Below are 21375 nucleotides of genomic sequence, written 5' to 3' on the forward strand. Positions count from 1 at the left end.
ACCTCATACTTCAATCCCCTCCCGACACTATGAAGGTAAACTAACTGAAACTGCAACTGAAGCATGCATGTTCTTCCATTGTGTATTTAGTAATAACTCGATATGTTATCATGTAGAAACAACCAAATAAGTCCAGTAAGGGTTTGAAGAAGAGGAAAAGGCAAGTAGGCATTCCTGAAGAGGAGAATATTGACATGAAAAAGCTACCAAAAGATTACCCTGCACCTTTGAAGTGCTTGTGGATTTGGGCAAGGGACAATTTGGCAAATGGGAGGACAATCTCCTTCAATTTGGAACAGAAAGTGTTTAGCATCGACAGGAAGCATTATCTGTTTAAGTCAGACATTCATGCATTGTGTACAATGACTGAACTATCAGGTGGAGTAATCTCAATGTATATATGGTAAGTTGGAAAAATCAGTAGGCTCCGATGAATTATTATCTCATAAATGTATTCAATATGTATACTCTTATTTGTTTTCAAATGTATTAAGGTTATGTGCTTTTACAGCTACTTGCATGAAGTCTTGAAGAGAGCAAAGATGTCACACATGGTTAGCTTTGTGGACCCTTCACAGATTGGAGCAGCTGGAACTGGAAATACAACGGAAAGATCGCGTTTTCTAGCAAATAGGTTCACAACTGCAGTGAAGGGCCAGATTTTTTTGGTGCCGTATAATGCAGGGTGAATGACTTATCTTTAACTTGTCTAATTAATTACTTCAAATATGTCGTTTAGTAAGTAATATATATATATATATATATATATATATATATATATATATATATATATATATATATATATATATAAATTGGAGCTGACTTAATTTCTTGGTATAAAATTATAAGTAACCATTGGATGTTGACTGTTGTCAATCCGGAGGAAGAAACTATCTATTTCATGGATCCATTGCGGCGTCGACTAGTTGGTGGAGAATGGCAAACTGTTGTAGAAAAGTAAGTCTGCCTAAGTCTCTAATTTCCATTAATACTGGAATGATGATTTTTATGTTGGTTTGTTTGTCGCCGATTGATTAAACTTACTGCTGTCTTCTATTTTATTGTTGAAGTGGGATCAAAATTTACAATGCTCAAAGAAATAGGTCTGGCCGGAAATCAATAGTGTGGCAAAACATGGGGGTATGCTAGTATTCATAATTGTAGGTTCATATTTTGTACATGCTATGGTTAGTGCACTGCTGAGATTTTGTAATGACTGTTTTTAGGGTATTCCGGCACAACAAAATGTGAAGGACTGTGGCATATTCATCATGCGGTACATGAAGGAAATAATTGAGGATAAGAACCTGGGTTTTGCTTCAAAGGTAAAGCCTTAAATTTTAGTTCGACAGCTTTATAACTTAATGTTCTTGTTGCTGCGTGATTTTGTGATGTTGAGATTGTACTATGCCTTTTGTTTCAGTGGCAGCGACGATCCGAATTGATCTACACCCAAAAGGATATTGATGTTGTGAGGTCAGAGTGGGCTAAGTTTGTGATGAAGTATCATATTTCATAGCTGTGATGGTTGTTCAAGGCATGCTTTAGTTATAGGCATGGTTAATGTGCAGTTGAAGGCATTTTTGTTTTGGTATTTTCATGAGCCTCCTGCTAGCTGGTTTTAGTTTTTGCTTTAGTTATAGGAATGGTTAATGCGCAGTTGAAGGCATTTTTGTTTTGGTATTTTGATGAGCCTCCTGCTAGCTGGTTTTAGTTTTTGCTTTAGTTATAGGCATGGTTAATGCGCATTGGACGCGTTTATGTTTTCCGGCTTTATGTAGTTATAGGCACTTAGGCAATGTTAATTCTTATGTAAATGTTGGGATGAATATTGCTGATGGAATGAAATGGCTTTTGGAATTAAGGATGTGTTCAATTGTACAGAATGTATGTCTTCTCTTATATCTCAGACAATTCAAAACCAACAGCAAACCATTGTCTAACAAATGAACATGAAGAAAAAAGAAAGAAAAATCTGTTGTCTGAATCATCTATCTACAATAGTTGTTAAACATATTCAATTGTCTAACAAGATATAACACAAAAAAATAATAATATGTTCTGTTGTCTGATGAAAAGGAAGACCACAGAGAATTGAAAAGCTACAATTGTATGAATTGATCAACTAGTACAGCATCTTGGGAGACCATATGGTTGAATAGAGACTTTAAGGATCCATAAAGCAAGAAAGCTGTAGTTCAAGAAAATCTCAGACAACAGTTTATTTTAGGATGCAATAGTATGAAGCAATGATACACAATGACTTTAATAGTTTTGCTCTTGTCTTGTTCAAAGTCAGTCAATAGTATTCAATTACTTTGCAGATGTACAAGCTTCCTTCAGACAACAGTTTTTTTACAAATCAATGTTCTCTAAATTTTCATTACACGTCCACATTCTTATAGGGTCTGTCAACTGAAATTACTTTGCACAAGAGTTAAGGTGCCAATTGCTGTTGTTCTTCGTGGTATTCAGACAACAGACAGTATAGTAGTCGCTGTTGTAGTAAACTCTATCAGACGACAGTTTTTTGGTATTGTCTGATCCATGTATCAGACGGCATTGAGATAGACAACAGCAAACTCTATACTCAGACGACGGTGAAAAACTGTCGTCTGATTGAAAAATTGGTGTAGTGTTAATAGACACACAATGATCAGTGTTCTAGTCAAATGACGAAATCAAACTGAATGGAAGATACTAAACCAAGCCAATGATAGTTGAAGCATAAGAGAATCATATACCCATTCAAACATCATCCAATTGACCTTAATCCAACCATATAAACTACATAATCTGGAACTAACAAACTATATACGAGTATCTCCGCTTTTTCTTGAGCACACAAGTGATCAGAATACAAGACACTTCAATTTGTACAGAATCAACTCAACTCAACTCAATTCTCAATATGTCCAAGATTGATCAAATGGGAAAAAGATTTGATCTTTAATTTTAAGTTCATACCATAAAAATAAAGAGCTAAACATCCGATCAATATAAACCAAAAAGATTAACACTTTCTCCCACAGTTTCTCAACCAATAATCACAGATTAACACAAAATTGGAGGACGAAGAGAGATAAAGGAGCTGACCTATTGGGGAAATTTGAAATCAAAGGAAAAAAGCAAATCTCCAAGGCTTTGAAAACAAGGAAACCCTAATGACACTCTCGAGCGAGCCACGAGAAGAGAGCGTTGTACTGTTTTCAGAGCGAAGGCGTTAGGTTTCCTTCGAGGACTCGCCTCGTTCCCGCAATGATCATAATCATGTTAATTAAAACCGGTTGGATTCAAAGCTCCATTATCTGCCCCATATTTACATATTTACACTTTTGCCCTTGTTGTGAATTTTGATAATATTTAGATTTCATGTTCGTGCTAGGAGAAGTGTCAGAAACGACACAAAAGCCCCGAGTCCCGGACACATGAATTAAAAGATAACTCACGGGTCATCATTTGGCCCTTCGGCCCTAAACTATGATGGCTCTCAAGGTTACTAATGTATGGGTGTCACGCCCCGAATTTTGAATAACAAATTCAAATCCGAAACATGAATTTAACAACTTAATCAAATAAACGTTCTGAATTTTTTTCTCAGAACAAACACACCACTCGCCACTCAAATATAAAATCTCGAAGACCTCGAGTTTATTATTACAAATTCACTCTCACAAGTAAAATTGTAAAGCTCTAAATGAGCATAACAAACCTCACAATAGAAAATCAGAATAACACACTTGCAGCTACTCTACGCAGCTCGATCACCTTCCTGATTCTCCTGACCTGTAGTAGTACCCGCTACACAATTTGAATAGTGTACCGGGATTGCAACAACACAAAACCCGGTAAGCTTTTGACAGCTCGTATGAGTAAACAAGAATGAACTGTTGATTTATTAAAATACATTTCCTTTAACTCAAGTATAGAAACGTAGAAACATCACAATCACAACGACCACCACAAAACCACTTCACTTTCTCACTCTCATATATATATATATAGACACTTATGAGTTACTCTCAATTTCCCTCATAAGATCACTCAACATTTGGCAGACAGACTAGAGCTCTAACTGATCGTAACCACCAGCCCGGCGCGAGAGCGTGGTTCACGATTTTAATGCTATTAGTAACCACCAGCCCGGTACGAGAGTGTGGTTCACTGATAGTATGCCATGGTCACCCCGTGACCTACTGATCATCACAGATCACAACAATTTATTGTTCCTCAACAATAAAACTCAACACATCTCTCAATATATTGTTTCTCAACAATAAACTCAACACATCTCTCAATATATTGTTTTCTCAACAATAAACTCAACACCTCTCACAATATGTTGCTTTTCAACAATAAACTCAACACAACTCTAACGATACATAATATTTCACAACTCAAACAATACATATTATTTCACGTAAATAATATATATACATAGACATTCGCACAGGAATGCCTATTAATACCAACTATAGTTCACACGCAATAAAGCAATAAATTCATTTTCTTACCTGTGAGCCGTAGCCCTATGAACCGTAGTCGATTGAGTTCATATTTTTCCAAAACAATTATTTAATTCAAACAATTTCCACAATTAAACACAAATATTTTCACATAATTACGACCAAAAAATAAAGTAATTAAATTTATTCGGTTCGTAATATGAACCACGTGAGGTTTACTCACCTCTAATCCCGCTGCGTCTTCTTAACAGCTCAAAATACGATTCACAATCGTCCACCAACTCAAACTGTCAATCACCTAGTCAGATACGATCTTAACTTAGCAAAACATTCAAAAACATACTCAAATGACAATCCAACGGTCGGATCGAAATTAAATGATGATCCAACGGTCGGATCCTCACGGATCGCCTTTAGGATCATCCTCCAAAAATCATCACGAAGATCCAACGGTCAGATCTTCCTGAATCGTCCTTACTAACATCTTCACCAATTTATACGAAAATCCGACGGACGGATTCTCACGAATCGTCTCCCTAATCACTGTTTAGCAATTATACGAAGATCCAACGGTCGGATCTTCGTCCATGACCACACAAAGCCACTGGGACAGTCATAAGATCAACATATCAAAACTATAAGTCCATCGGACGGTCTGATCTTCACAGATCACAAATCGAACGATTGAAATCGATCGAAATCGTAAAATTCATAACTTAATCATACGATATACAAAAATTGCATATAATATATCGAAATGATCGTATTGAAATGTAAAATCTAAAAATGTAAGGAAATCACATTTTTGACCCCCGGAGGTGGCCAGAAAGGGCCGCCGGAGTTAGGGGCAGAGCCGCCGCCGACCACCGCCGATGGTGTCGGGGCCAGGCTGCTCCTCTTCATCTCATCAAGCCCAACCACTTTCCTAACTAGCATGAAGTCTGAAAATGAACGGAAGTGGTCGAAAATTACCTAGAACAGTTGAACTTGGCCGGAAATGTTCCAGAAACCGGCGAGAATTGCAGAAACCGGCGAGCTATGATTTCGACGTAAAAACTTCAATATCAGGCCTTGATCCCTTCTGGATAGTTGTTAAGAACCTCAAGGCGAACTCACTGGTTCAAGAATCAATCAAAATGATGCTCTACAGCTCGAGATATCTTGATCAAAAGTCTCGGTGGCCGGAAAAATTCCAGAATCCGGCGAGCTTGAGTTACGGCGTAAAAACTTCAATCTCAGGCCTCGATCCCTTCTGGAAAGTTGTTCAGCTCCTCACTCTGAGTTCACCAGTCCAAGAAACACTCAAAAATACGTCCTGTAGTTCGAGATATTTGGATCCTTTGCTCCGTTTTGATCCGATCGGGGTCGAACTCCAGCTGCCTCCAGAGACAGCGCCGCCGTGCAAGGGTGCTTCTGGGAGTTTCAGAAGGTTGAGACGAACCTGAGGATGGAGTTTAAGAAGGTTTCGTGATCGGTAGCTCGAGCTACCATGCTTGGAACCAAATCGGGGCTGGACGAACCCGGTCTCTTCGCCGCCGCTTCCGGCTGTGCCGTGACCCAAGACCGCAGCAGGTAGCTTCGCAAGGCTGAGACGAAGCCACTGAAGGTTGTCCGGCGTCGATTGATGGCCGGTGGTGGAAGGAAAAGAACGGAGAGCGTTTGTTCTATTTTTGTGTTTTCGGACGAGAGAGAGAGAGAGAGAGAGCCTTTGCTCTGTTTTTGTTTCTGGTGTCGGTCGATCGAGGGTGTCGGCCGATGATTAACAATTCTCAAGCAGCCCTACTAATTAAACATAATCATGAAAGGTAAAGCAGTGCAATCATGAAAAGTAAAGCAATGCCATAATTATGTTTTTGCTTTGATTAAAGAAAACAACCGGGTATTACAATCTACCCCCCTTAAAGGAATTTCGTCCCGAAATTCAAGCACCCAATTCCACAAAGAGCTGTGGATGCTTCACTCTCATGTCAGACTCTAACTCCCATGATGCATCACCCTCGTCATGATGACTCCACAGCACCTTCACAAGATTAACCTCCTTCCTACGAAGCTTCTTCGTAGACCTATCTAAGATACGAACAGGTTCAACCACAAAGGTTACATCCGTGTTTACCTCAATCGTACCATGATCAATTACGTGGGACTCATCTCGGACGTACTTCCTGAGCATAGACACATGAAAGACATTGTGTACACCAGACATGCTAACAGGTAAGGCAAGACGATATGCTAATTCACCGACCCTTTCCAAAATCTCAAAAGGTCCCACGTATCTTGGTGCTAGCTTCCCCTTCTTTCCAAATCTCACCACACCTTTCATAGGTGAGACTTTCAAGAAAACGTGGCCACCTACTTCGAACTCAACTGGTCTTCTCTTCAAATCAGCATAACTTTTCTGCCTACTCTGTGCTGTTCGGATCCTGTCCCGAATAACAGTGACCTTCTCTGTAGTCTCCTGTACAATCTCAGGACCGAAGAGCCCTTTATCCCCTGCTTCAGCCCAACAGATAGGAGTCCTACATGGCCTACCATAAAGAGCCTCATATGGTGCCATACCGATACTGGAGTGATAGCTATTGTTGTAGGCAAACTCTACCAATGGTAGATGGTATACCCAACTCCCTTGAAGTCCAAACACAAGCTCTCAACCTATCTTCCATCACTTGATTCAATCTCTCAGTCCGTCCCTCTATTTGTGGATGATGAGTTGTACCTATAGCCAAGGAAATTCCGAAGGCCCTAAAGAATCTTCCCCAAAGTTCTGATACAATTTGTGTCTCCCGATCAGGGACAATTGATTAATGGCACTCCATGAAGTCTCACAATCTTATTGACACCACTTGTACAACACATCAACCAAGTACTTCTTTGACACAGGTATTATGTGTGACTTCATCAACCAGTCAGTAACCACTGTTTCAAATCATGACCATGCCTGGCCCTAGGTAATTCAGCTACAAAGTCCATTGAGACTTGTTCCCATTTCCATACCTACATCGATAACGACATTCAACATACCTGCTAGCCTCTAATGCTCTGCCTTTACTTGTTGACAGGTCCGACACTTTGGATATATACTCTAACATCTCTCTTCATCCCATTCCACCAAAACTGTCTTCATAGATCCACACACATCTTAGTACTCGCTAGATGTACAGTGTATCGAGATCGATGTGCTTCTCGCATGGCCTCCTCCTTGAGCTCATCACCACTCGGAATCTACAATCTCGATCGAAATCTCAATCCACCATCTGTTCCAACCGTCTACTCAAAATGTCCCTCCTCATTCGAATCAGTAGTTGATTCAATCACTTTTTAACCAATCAAATCCTTCGCTCAATGTTGTATTGTAATCTCGTCTAAAATAGAAACTTTAGACCTACAACCAACGATGGTTGTACCAACTTTTACTTCAACAAAACCCCGATCCCCTGCCCTGGATCCATCATAACCTTCTTCTTCTTTATTCTAGTCACATCGATACGTTCATTGCCACCATACTCTAGGAGATACGGTAAAACTAAACACCGAATCTCCACCTCCCGATACATTTGCAACAGGCCTAATAGACCTTAGTATTAGCTTTACATTTGAAGTTAAAAACGCACGTCTTCAACTTGATCTCTAACACCTGAACCACTTGTTCATCCCGTCCAATAATCTGTGGACAAAAATGCTGCGCTCGTACTTCTAGTAATTCCTCGAAGCTTTTTAGACTAGTCTCCTCTCCTACGTGAGAGATACCTAGATCCACCAATCGATATTGGTAAAGCACCTAATATCTCACCCTGACTATACCACAGTTCAAAATCCTATCCTCACAACAATATATGTTCCAATGCATTGATAATACAACACTAGCACTCCTAGGGTTGCAAAACAATATTATCACCTCAGCTCATACGCCAGCACAATGCCTTTTTACAGTCATCTTAACAAGAGGTCATATCAATCTTTTCATATGTCGATCCATACACAAAATCTAACATAGTAGCAATGAATCATGCATCACTACACAACAAGTGTCTTACAATCTCAGAACACAATCAAGAAAAAGGTCTAGCCTCAACTAACCCATACACAATCATTACATGGCATTACGCACATAATCATTAATCATTGTCACACAGACAGCCATAAAATACTGCCAGACAATTAAACAAGCACTGCCACAAAAGCTGCCACACCTTCTTAAAGATGTATCACCAACAATCATTCTCAAAACACATCAATAAATCAAGTCACACAGAGGTCTAGCTAGAATCATATGAGCCAAACCAAACACAAAACAAATCTGAAGAAATGCAATACTTCACTAAAGTCAAGGACGAATAATGGTTAAGACCTCCTATTTAGAACATCACAAGAGCGCTACATGCCCAACGTGTGTAGTCGAACTAAATTCAGCAGCTACCTCAGTTGACGCCTGCTAATGATCATCTGCCTTTTCCAGGACCCACACTGAGTACCTGACGTACTACTGCTCTCTCTACAACTACATTTCCCTCCTTCTCGGAAATCCCACATTGTTGTCATCTCCCAAAAAAATCTGAAATTTCTGCTCCATTGCCCAAGCACTAGCAAGGTCCATTGACATGGAAAGCAGCTGTAAAGGGACCACTCTCTCCCTAATCTCATAATTCAGTACCTACTAGAATTTATGGGCCAACTCCTCAACAGCTATCAGCCAGACAATTTGACATAATTGTGTGAGCTAAGCTCCTAGTCTCCAACATACATAACCCTCCAGACTAACATAACGAGATCAACTCAAACTTCTCCATCACTAGAGTATAAGCACACGTCCCAGAAGGGTTCTACAAAGTCCTCCCAAGACATGGTCACTATATTCCTAATTCCTTAGCACAAAATCCCGCCATTATCACGGTACAATCCATGGAGAAGTACTAGGTCTAATGAATCCCTACTCAAGTAAACTCTCACCTTGAACCTTCAACTCCTTAAGTTCAGTTGGTGTCATCCGATAAGGTGCTATTAATATAGGTATCATACCTGGTATCACCTCGATAACAAACTCCACTACCCTCCTTAAAGGTAACATAAGTATTTCCCAAATTACATCACTAAGCTCGAAAACCACAACAATCTCTTCCCTAACCGCAACACTACCCACAAGCTCCACATGAGTCAATATTCCTATTCAATGACTAACACCCTAACCAAAATAAGTTCTATCAAATGGTTACATCATGCTAAAGGGAAGCATTCAGCCCTAGCTGAAACTTAATGGCCAAACTCCTTGCATCCCTTTGTCTCCTAAACCAGTATAGTTTTAAGAATTCTGCCTCATAATCTCTCATACTCCTATCATCTTAAGTTGGTGAGATCCATTCTCTTTCCAACTGCTCCTAGATTCTCAATCTACAGATTGGCTAACGAGTAATCTGTACCATCCTAAATGCCACTGCTCCTAGTCTAGTGACCTCCCTACTTAGCCTAGATAGTCGAGTAGTAACAACTGCTCAACCAGGTCCCGAAACAAGTTGTACTACCTCCTCTACAAGATTGAACTTCTCCTGAACGGATACCATTCAATTACTCATAGCTCTTCCTTTCTGAAATTTGGTCACCTAGTGGACTAAGCATCACTACAAAGCTTCTTAAACTATACTAACAGTTCAATCCTCACACAAGGTCAATATAGATACCTCGGAGCCACTTTAAACGCCTAATTGTATGCCAATTAAAAGCTTCACTACGACACCTAGTTATAAAACAAGATATCCATTCTTTGATAAGTATCTTCCACCCAAAACTTCTGCTAATCCAACTAAAGAAGGCATAACTACCATCGATTAACTACTTGCATCAACATTAGATACAACCATAGGTCAACACCATGCGTTCAACCAAACACTTCAAGATACAAAAGAACTACATTTCCATAAAACAATCCTTACCGACTCAACAGAGTTAAATCCGGAAGTTCCCATTCCTCGAAGATTGCAACTCACGGCAACTAAACTTATTCTAATACAAACCTACAAGACAACTCTACGGTTCTAAGGACTACCCCTCCGAATGTCCATCACCTAAGAAGTATAGTATGCTTGGTTAATACACGTATAACACTTAAAACACAATATAAGTCAAATACAAGTCCATATTAACCAAGTCAATACTACGGGGAAGGTATTCACGTTCCTAAGATGACTTAGCGGCCTAAACAACTCCTAACACTCACACATACCCAATGACATTGCCAATACCGGAGAGCACACGATGGGGATCCGCTGCAGACGGGCCATCACTCGGTAAGTAACCAAATATGTACCTTACGCTCTGATACCAAACTGTCACGCCCCGAATTTTGAATAACAAATTCAAATCCGAAACATGAATTTAACAACTTAATCAAATAAACGTTCTGAATTTTTTTCTCAGAACAAACACACCACTCGCCACTCAAATATAAAATCTCGAAGACCTCGAGTTTATTATTACAAATTCACTCTCACAAGTAAAATTGTAAAGCTCTAAATGAGCATAACAAACCTCACAATAGAAAATCAGAATAACACACTTGCAGCTACTCTACGCAGCTCGATCACCTTCCTGATTCTCCTGACCTGTAGTAGTACCCGCTACACAATTTGAATAGTGTACCGGGATTGCAACAACACAAAACCCGGTAAGCTTTTGACAGCTCGTATGAGTAAACAAGAATGAACTGTTGATTTATTAAAATACATTTCCTTTAACTCAAGTATAGAAATGTAGAAACATCACAATCACAACGACCACCACAAAACCACTTCACTTTCTCACTCTCATATATATATATATATAGACACTTATGAGTTACTCTCAATTTCCCTCATAAGATCACTCAACATTTGGCAGACAGACTAGAGCTCTAACTGATCGTAACCACCAGCCCGGCGCGAGAGCGTGGTTCACGATTTTAATGCTATTAGTAACCACCAGCCCGGTACGAGAGCGTGGTTCACTGATAGTATGCCATGGTCACCCCGTGACCTACTGATCATCACAGATCACAACAATTTATTGTTCCTCAACAATAAAACTCAACACATCTCTCAATATATTGTTTCTCAACAATAAACTCAACACATCTCTCAATATATTGTTTTCTCAACAATAAACTCAACACCTCTCACAATATGTTGCTTTTCAACAATAAACTCAACACAACTCTAACGATACATAATATTTCACAACTCAAACAATACATATTATTTCACGTAAATAATATATATACATAGACATTCGCACAGGAATGCCTATTAATACCAACTATAGTTCACACGCAATAAACCAATAAATTCATTTTATACTTAAATTCATTTTCTTACCTGTGAGCCGTAGCCCTATGAACCGTAGTCGATTGAGTTCATATTTTTCCAAAACAATTATTTAATTCAAACAATTTCCACAATTAAACACAAATATTTTCACATAATTACGACCAAAAAATAAAGTAATTAAATTTATTCGGTTCGTAATATGAACCACGTGAGGTTTACTCACCTCTAATCCCGCTGCGTCTTCTTAACAGCTCAAAATACGATTCACAATCGTCCACCAACTCAAACCGTCAATCACCTAGTCAGATACGATCTTAACTTAGCAAAACATTCAAAAACATACTCAAATGACAATCCAACGGTCGGATCGAAATTAAATGATGATCCAACGGTCGGATCCTCACGAATCGCCTTTAGGATCATCCTCCAAAAATCATCACGAAGATCCAACGGTCAGATCTTCCTGAATCGTCCTTACTAACATCTTCACCAATTTATACGAAAATCCGACGGACGGATTCTCACGAATCGTCTCCCTAATCACTGTTTAGCAATTATACGAAAATCCAACGGTCGGATCTTCGCCCATGACCACACAAAGCCACTGGGACAGTCATAAGATCAACATATCAAAACTACATGTCCATCGGACGGTCCGATCTTCACAGATCACAAATCGAACGATTGAAATCGATCGAAATCGTAAAATTCATAACTTAATCATACGATATACAAAAATTGCATATAATATATCGAAATGATCGTATTGAAATGTAAAATCTAAAAATGTAAGGAAATCACATTTTTGACCCTCGGAGGTGGCCGGAAAGGGCCGCCGGAGTTAGGGGCAGAGCCGCCGCCGACCACCGCCGATGGTGTCGGGGCCAGGCTGCTCCTCTTCATCTCATAAAGCCCAACCACTTTCCTAACTAGCATGAAGTCTGAAAATGAACGGAAGTGGTCGAAAATTACCTAGAACAGTTGAACTTGGCCGGAAATGTTCCAGAAACCGGCGAGAATTGCATAAACCGGCGAGCTATGATTTCGACGTAAAAACTTCAATATCAGGCCTTGATTCCTTCTGGATAGTTGTTAAGAACCTCAAGGCGAACTCACTGGTTCAAGAATCAATCAAAATGATGCTCTACTGCTCGAGATATCTTGATCAAAAGTCTCGGTGGCCGGAAAAATTCCAGAATCCGGCGAGCTTGAGTTTCGGCGTAAAAACTTCAATCTCAGGCCTCGATCCCTTCTGGAAAGTTGTTCAGCTCCTCACTCTGAGTTCACCAGTCCAAGAAACACTCAAAAATACGTCCTGTAGTTCGAGATATTTGGATCCTTTGCTCCGTTTTGATCCGATCGGGGTCGAACTCCAGCTGCCTCCAGAGACAGCGCCGTCGTGCAAGGGTGCTTCTGGGAGTTTCAGAAGGTTGAGACGAACCTGAGGATGGAGTTTAAGAAGGTTTCGTGATCGGTAGCTCGAGCTACCATGCTTGGAACCAAATCGGGGCTGGACGAACCCGGTCTCTTCGCCGCCGCTTCCGGCTGTGCCGTGACCCAAGACCGCAGCAGGTAGCTTCGCAAGGCTGAGACGAAGCCACTGAAGGTTGTCCGGCGTCGATTGATGGCCGGTGGAGGAAGGAAAAGAACGGAGAGCGTTTGCTCTGTTTTTGTGTTTTCGGACGAGAGAGAGAGAGAGAGAGAGAGAGCCTTTGCTCTGTTTTTGTTTCTGGTGTCGGTCGATCAAGGGTGTCAGCCGATGATTAACAATTCTCAAGCAGCCCTACTAATTAAACATAATCATGAAAGGTAAAGCAGTGCAATCATGAAAAGTAAAGCAATGCCATAATTATGTTTTTGCTTTGATTAAAGAAAACAACCGGGTATTACAATGGGTTAACAAAATAAAAACCTTATTATTGCGGTGATTTTTCAGTGAAGTTTAAGGCTATAATTTTCATCTTGGAATAACAAAGGTGAACAGATGCAAAAAAAATCATACATTAACGCTATAATGTCAATATCTAGGCTGTGGATTTAGAGATGTGATATTGTTTATTATTGCGGTGACTAATTATAAATGCCAATTTTTTTTATAAAAATTCTTGGGAAAATATTATTTACTGAGTTGGGATTTGGGATATTCAAATTGGCATTTCATTTGTCGTGCCGTTTGGGGAGTTGAGAGTATTTGATATTCTCATAGCGCTCTCCAAGCGCAATTGCGCAACCCATAAATTTCTAGGGCCCACGAAAATAAAGTAAATATTTGAGCGCAAACTGCTACCAAGAAATTAATTTCCAAGGGTTTTGGTTTTTGGATTAGACCGAAACAATGATACTTATAAATTGTTCAATGCTACGAGATAAAATTTGGAGCAGCACAATCCCCCACAGATTTTATTTTATTTTATTTTTTCAGGGTTTTGGCTTTCTCAAAGCTAGGGTTAAGGAGAATAGGGCCTCTATATATAGAGAGTTACATGTTCAATCGTCTTGCTTGGCATGGAATCCTATACATAAATATACCTTATTGCACATAGTTTGGTGATTAGTTAATTGCCAAATGCATTGCTGCTCAACGGAATAAATCGGAGAACGGTGCCATGCAATCAGAATTGACTTGGGAACAACATACTCGTGTGTCGAGGCAGTTTGATTTTGTAGAGATCATACTGAATGATTAGGGTGAAAGGACCACTCCATCTTATGTTACATTTACTGAAGTTGAGCGGTGATTGGAATGTGGAACCTTTAAAAGAAATTCATGGAATTTTTATGTTTTTTTTGAAAGACTCCGGGGTGGGAGTGTATCCAGTGCACCTTCAGTGAATGGAAACTGTCAACACGTGGTCGTGCCCCGTTAGTCTAAGTTGGACGTTGGCTAGTCCTTGATTAGTCAACAAACAATGAAATGGAGACAAAAAAAATCCGAACTGGAGTAAAAATGAATTTTACCTCCGCCTAATCCTCCCCCAACATATTTAGGACACCTTGTGATCCAACTGCTGCATGACACTGGAACTTGTTTCTCGTCTATTACGGTCTAGTTTATCTTGGCTAAACCAAAATTGTGGCTTGTTGTCGAGCAATATGTAAATTGATTGTCCACTATTTCTATACATGAGTTGTTGTACCATTTAATCCCGTTTTGAGTCTTGGACAATTGTCTTTTTCTTTCCAACTCTAGCATGCAATGTTAGCCCTGGCTCATGTACCAATTTGTTGGGTTTCCTCTCAATTCAGTTACATTTTGCTTATCTTAATTGTTGTTATAGTTTATAATTTGGTTACGGAACCATTCAATTTCAAAAACAAAAAGATAAATTGAATTGTTCAAAGAAGTAATTTTACACAAGTACATGCTATAATTTCCCAAAGAATATAACTAGACAGAGATCCAAATGATTACTAGTACATAGGACTCAATCTTGAAGTTGATTAACTATAGAACAGACACAAAGATAGCTCAAATTGTAAACAGCCTTTGTTCAAGATAGACAAATGTTGTAACTTGGGTTCTCTCTCTGCTTTGTCTATCTATGCAGTGTGTTACTCGAGCAAACTCAGCTTGGGTAAGCTTGTTATCCATTCAAGCTTGCACAATAACTTTCTTGTGCTCACTTGGCCCATGTTCACCTACAATCACAATAGATAACATTCAAGCACATGGAAAAACAACAGCAAAAAACAGAAACATGCATACATACATGAAGCTTGCAGGGTTGACATTTAAGCTAAAGTGACAATGGCAAGAGTTTAGAAAACTGATATAAACCAAATTGGAGAGCTTACATCATGGCAGAATTAGGGAAACATAGTCAACTGCACACAAGCACATATGTATACCTAATATTACTATAAAGGAGTTCACAAACAGAACAACATAGATCATACAGAACAACATAGATCATGCTCAGACTCAAGCACTCATCATCTCAGATTCTACACAGATCAACTTCCTTTTGAATGAATCACATCCTGACAATGTGAATTCAATTCAACCATTGTTCCATCAGTTTAAGATTGAATTAGGAAGTGAACATGATGTCTCTTGCATAACCTCACACAAGTGGTGTTTCCACTTCAAGGGACTATCAAGGTTGTGTTTCTTTTCAAAGGCTTATCACATGTCCTTTATACCTGCACTGAAAGCAGAAGTATGAAATCACATGATAAAGATATATAAACTAGATCGAGCAAGAAATTAAAAAGAAAAACTACACACAAACAATTTCACGATCGAATGAGATTTTAAACTCTCAGATTCAAAACTGATGTTATATTCTTCCTCAAGAATTTTGAAATTACTTGGCACATTTGAAGTTGAATTTTGAACTTCATATCAAAGTTCGTTTTTCTTTTCAATTTCATATAAAAGAAAAATGAAACAAATATTACAATGATGGTCCTGTTCAAAATAGGGCCACAACAATAGAACAACAGTTCTCAATTGTTCCTTGCTAGTGTCAAATCATTCAGCTCTCAATTGTAGAATCTCCTTGGCTGTCTTCAATCGAAAGTGTGGCATGTCATCCTACAAGGACAAGAAACAAAGTTGGATCAATTGAGAGTTGTATTTTAACTCAAAAGAGAAATGGTTACTGTACTACCAGAAAAGATGGTCCTCATTTTTAATGGTTTAAGTTTGGGAAAATATATCAATCCTACCTGAAAAAGGTAAGTGCTTTAGTGTGAGACAAACATATCCATTTCATTTTGGCAAGCCACACAAAGCATCTTAGAGTGCCTTACCTGGTTGAAACACAACTCGGAGCCCTTGCTGTAATAGTCAGCATACTTGATCATAAACATGCCACAATCAAACCTGTTAAAATCCCTCTATTGATTAGGAAGAAAAATCTTTCTAGCAGTAACTTTCAAAAGGATATAATGCTCAGGACAAAGGTGCCTAGAAATTCTTCTGCTCAGGAAGGTCTTTAACAAATTCACGTTTCCAGAAACTCACATCAATTTCTTCCTCACTCTTGTCCTTCAGCTCATCAACATAGTATTTGGCCTGCCAAACATTACCAAATGAGATATAAAAAATATACTGTGTGTCTTTCACAATTAATGCACCTATAAACTGCCATAAAATAAATCTACTTTTTCTAGAAAGCATGAAGACTCGAAGCTACGAGTATACTGTTTATGCAAGGAGGGCATACATAAAGGTATCTATATCGATGTTCATGCGCTCGCACATCACACACACCAAAAACAAGGTTGTTAAGGACCAACATCTGGTGTTACATAGTTTCTTATTAAAAGATGAATAAAAGATGGCTACAAATTATACCAACACTTCCATCACTTCCTCATCCTTTCCTTTGCGTGAATCAAGATACTGGAACTTCTGATCTGCCTTATTTATGACTGCCAAGCACCAATGATCTCCTTTGTGGATAGGGACAAATATCTGAGAAAAAAACCACAGTAGGCATAAATGTAACTCCAGCTAAACTGAATATATATGCAGGAAGAGACTCCAAAATGAATTACTTTGTCACAATCGATAAGGCTGTATCCCAGATTATGTTTACTAGTCCATCTTCGAACAGAGTTATAGACCTTTCCCTCATTGATTAACTGCAATATACAGTCCAACAGGAAGTTATAGTTAAATGTCTACTCATATAGAGCCACTGGCAAGAGATCCATTTGTGGTATATAGACAGGTTACTGAATTGAGTGAAACTGAGATTACATGAAAAAGAAAAAAAAGGAAAGAAAAAAAAAAAGGCTGTGTCCTAAACCTTCTTGTAGAAAAATGTGCTAAAGAAATGGCATTTCAAAAACTTATTGGGATCTCTTTTCTCTCTCTCTTTCAGCAACTTTAAGTAGACATTTATCACCTACAGAAAATAAGGTGTACATGGATCAATAAATTACACCAGCTGTTAAAGTACCTACCTACCCGCTATCAAGAACAAAATGTACTGAAGAAAGACAACTCTTTGTCATTATTATAATAATAATAATACATAGCAATTTGATAGAATGTAATCTAAAACACCTCATCATTCAACCATGCGCGTGGTTTAAGGCACCGAAAATTTTCACCAGTGATTTTTATGTTTAAGCTCTTATCAGTTACCAGGACCTCGCTGCACCCAGAGATATTAGTTTCAAATATACTAAATTAGCAGGAAACAGCATAGGCATTAATACGTACTCATCCGCTGAAGAAAATGCTTTCTCAACTGCATCATGTTCCTCGTCTGTAAGAGGTATAAAATGTTCATGGGCCGCAGCATGTTCCTGCTCTTCAAGAAAACACAAAATACGTCCATGAAAACACAAAATACGCAAGTAAAATACTGCCTTGTGGCAATTAACGCATGGAATCTGATTTTACACAGTGTTTGATATCATCCTCGCTTTTTATGCTTGTCTCAGACTCCTTGTTTTGCCAGATAGCTGCCCTGTAATTGAAGTAAAATGTGCAAGTGAAACGTTTTTAGAGGGGTGATGTCACGCCCCTGATTTTACACACATGAAAATCGATATATATAACCCCATAATTATATATGCGTGAACGTCCAGTCATCAATACAAAATACCTGAAATCTTTTTTCCCTTAATCTTACACACATATTGATGCCCTGAACCCTCAAAGTTAATATACACTCACTCCAAAGAGTTATATATTACACAAGCTTACGAATTAAATTGTCAACAACAAGATAAACGTAAATGCTCCTCAGAGCTCACTACAACGGAAGTCCAAATAACGATAAAGTCACAAAATTTGCTTCCTACCGTAAAGCTGCAAAGGCGCTACCTCAGCTTCAGCCTGATTATCCTAACTTGCAGGATTAACCCCTACACCGTTTGAATGGTGCACCGGGTTGCCACACAACAAACCCGATAAGCTTTTGCAAGCCCGTATGAGTAACTCTAAACAACTCACACCAAATCACGGGATAAAAGCCCGCGCAACCCACGCCAAAACACGAGGAAAACCTTCGACTCGAAAATAAGGAAACATACCATGCCTCCCAAAACAATGCTCTTTTCCCAAAAGAAACAACGAAAGTCACACCGTGACAAAATCATATAAATCGTTAACCTAACAATTCGAATATGATAAATCGATCCAACCTGGATAAAACAACAAATCGGTCCAACCTGGACAAAACACAACACCCATCAATCATACCTATCGTTAACCTAACAATTCGAATATGATAAATCGATCCAACCTGGATAAAACAACAAATCGGTCCAACCTGGACAAAACACAACACACATCAATCATACCTATCGTTAACCTAACAAATAGCATATGATTCTTTTAGTCCAACCTGGACAAAATACGTACCCAGGAGTCATAAGTAACCTACCTAGATCCCTGAAGTACCATGGCAGACAGACTAGAGCTCTAACTGAATATATCGTAACCTGTCACCTCGGCCAAGGTTCAACCTTACGATATACATTGCCTGAGGATGCAACCTGCAACCCCGAATCTTTAGGTCAACCTGACCCTTAGATCAAAACATCAAATGAGTCGCACTAGACCCCAAAATATTAAATCAAATCAAATGGAGAAATCATAACCTATGACTCTCACATCCTCAGACCACCGGTCATCGGATCAAAACGTTAAATCAAATCAAATGGAGAAATTATAACCTATGACTCTCACATCCTCAGACCACCGGTCATCGGATCAAAACGTTAAATCAAATCAAATGGAGAAATCACAACCTGTGACTCAAATCCTCAAACACTTTTCAAAACAATAGAAATACCATTTCCATAATCATTTGTTTTCTGAAAAGCCCTAACTCAAAACAATAAAAAGCATCAATTCATGCATATTGTTTTCATCAATCCACAACCCACCAAATCATGAATACATATGTATGTATATATATCCCATAATATATATATATACACACATAGTCATCCACTCAGAAATGCCACTAATATCATCTATAGTTCATTTCGAAAGCTAATCAAAATCAACCAATTTAAATCCGTTCATGATTGAACCTTGTGAGATTACTCACCTCGAAACTCCCGCTGCGTCTTCAATACAGAACCGAACCAAAACTATCAGCAACAACTCGTCCAATTCACCTTTAGAAGCACCTAATCACCAATGATCTCAATCAGTAACGATTCACATTTGATTTAAGTTCGAAACCCTTGTTTTGAACTAAAATCCCCAAAGTGACGCCAATTGAGGCGAAACCACATCCGAGACTACCCTATGTCTCCGGAATACATCCACGATCGACACGTCCCAACCACAAGTCGATTGGACGCTCGGATCCTCACGGATCGAATAAATTCACCGATATGAAACGGTAAAAATCATAACAAATCCATACGAACTCCAAAATTTGCATATTATATATCGAAACGCTCGTATCGACGAGTAGAAGACATATAATACCAGAAACAGTCCCATACATGACCGGAACACCGCCGGAACGCCGCCACAGACGGAGGCGCACCGCCGCCGGCCAAAACTCAATATTTCACAAAACTCCCAACATCAAAAAGCTTCATCTAAGCAAGCTTGTGGATTTTCATAACTAGCTCGAAGTCAGAAAACAAGCATAAGGGATCGAAAACTACCTCACAAGCCGTGAAAAGTAATCCAAACTGAGTTGATCGAAGTTTCACGTGAATCGATCCAAAACAAACACCAAGGATCGATCGGCGAGGCTGCTCTGAGCTCAACCAAGAAAACTCGAAGCCTTGCCGACGTCGGAATAAGGATTTCCGGTCGGGTCTGATTTCTTCAACCTGTGCCGCCTTGAACTGCCACCGAGAAGGAGAATCGCCGTAAGAGACCACCACAGAGACGACCGGAGCAAGTAGGCGAGTCGTTCTGGGCTGGTTTCACCGGAAGAGGTCGCCGGAGCTGTGAGTTCCGACCGGGTCGGAATGCCGGGTCCGGGTCGGGTCAGTCGAAGATCTTCGACTCTGAAGACGCGGACGAGAGAGAGAAGAGAGAGAGAAGATGGTTTCCGGAAAAGGAAATGAGGAAAATGAATAAAAAATCTGATTTTCCCTTTATATACTAAAATGGAAACTTTTTCCAATAGCCATAACTTCCTCATACGAACTCCAATTCTCGCGTTCCGCATGTCCACGAACTCGTATCGACGCGCTCTACAACTTTCGTGAAGGAAGTTTTCGGAGAATCTCAACGTATCAAAAGTCAACCTTTGCAACCCCCCTAAAGTCATCCTTTTCAAACAAAAATTCGTCCGAAACACTTCCGCTCCGTCCACGAGCCACGAAACCATCCAATAACACAATTTAAATTCCGGAAAATCCTCGGAAAATAAATACGAATTTCCGGGGCATCACAGGTGACACTAACAATTACAGAAAATAAATCAATAGTAATTGTTAATACTATACTTGTCAGCTTGAGTCCAAAAGTTCACAACATTTGCATCCTTTTCTGTTTCACCTTTCACTTCATTTTCACCTTCTTCTGTTTCAGCATTTTCCACTTCCAGTTTTCTAAAGTTCTGACTCAATGTTTGCACTTCCACTTCCAAATTTCCGTTTTTCGCATCATTTCCTTTCTTCTTCATTTCAGGCAGCCTAGATGAGACTTCCACTTCCAAACTTTTGTTTTTCGCAGG

General features: G+C 39.3%; 1 protein-coding gene and 1 long non-coding RNA gene across 2 annotated transcripts; one reads left to right on the forward strand and one right to left on the reverse strand.

Moving 5' to 3' along the window:
- The first annotated feature begins 1001 nt into the window (after positions 1 to 1001).
- LOC133714644 (uncharacterized) lies at positions 1002 to 1747 on the forward strand. The gene is made up of 3 exons (XR_009848765.1): positions 1002 to 1140; positions 1227 to 1325; positions 1424 to 1747. It is a non-coding gene; the product is annotated as an uncharacterized LOC133714644 (long non-coding RNA).
- A 14482-nt stretch (positions 1748 to 16229) lies between these two features.
- LOC133716309 (ubiquitin-like-specific protease 1A) lies at positions 16230 to 21324 on the reverse strand. The gene is made up of 10 exons (XM_062143016.1): positions 21146 to 21324; positions 18117 to 18183; positions 17934 to 18019; positions 17775 to 17865; positions 17515 to 17613; positions 17261 to 17347; positions 17058 to 17177; positions 16684 to 16775; positions 16511 to 16595; positions 16230 to 16292 (listed from the first exon to the last, which is right to left on the reverse strand). The coding sequence occupies exons 1-10, from the start codon at positions 21322 to 21324 to the stop codon at positions 16230 to 16232; spliced, it is 969 nt and encodes a 322-aa protein (XP_061999000.1).
- Between the last annotated feature and the right edge of the window lie 51 nt (positions 21325 to 21375).

This window comes from Rosa rugosa, chromosome 6 (genome assembly GCF_958449725.1).
Source record: "Rosa rugosa chromosome 6, drRosRugo1.1, whole genome shotgun sequence".
Classification (NCBI taxonomy): domain Eukaryota; kingdom Viridiplantae; phylum Streptophyta; class Magnoliopsida; order Rosales; family Rosaceae; genus Rosa; species Rosa rugosa.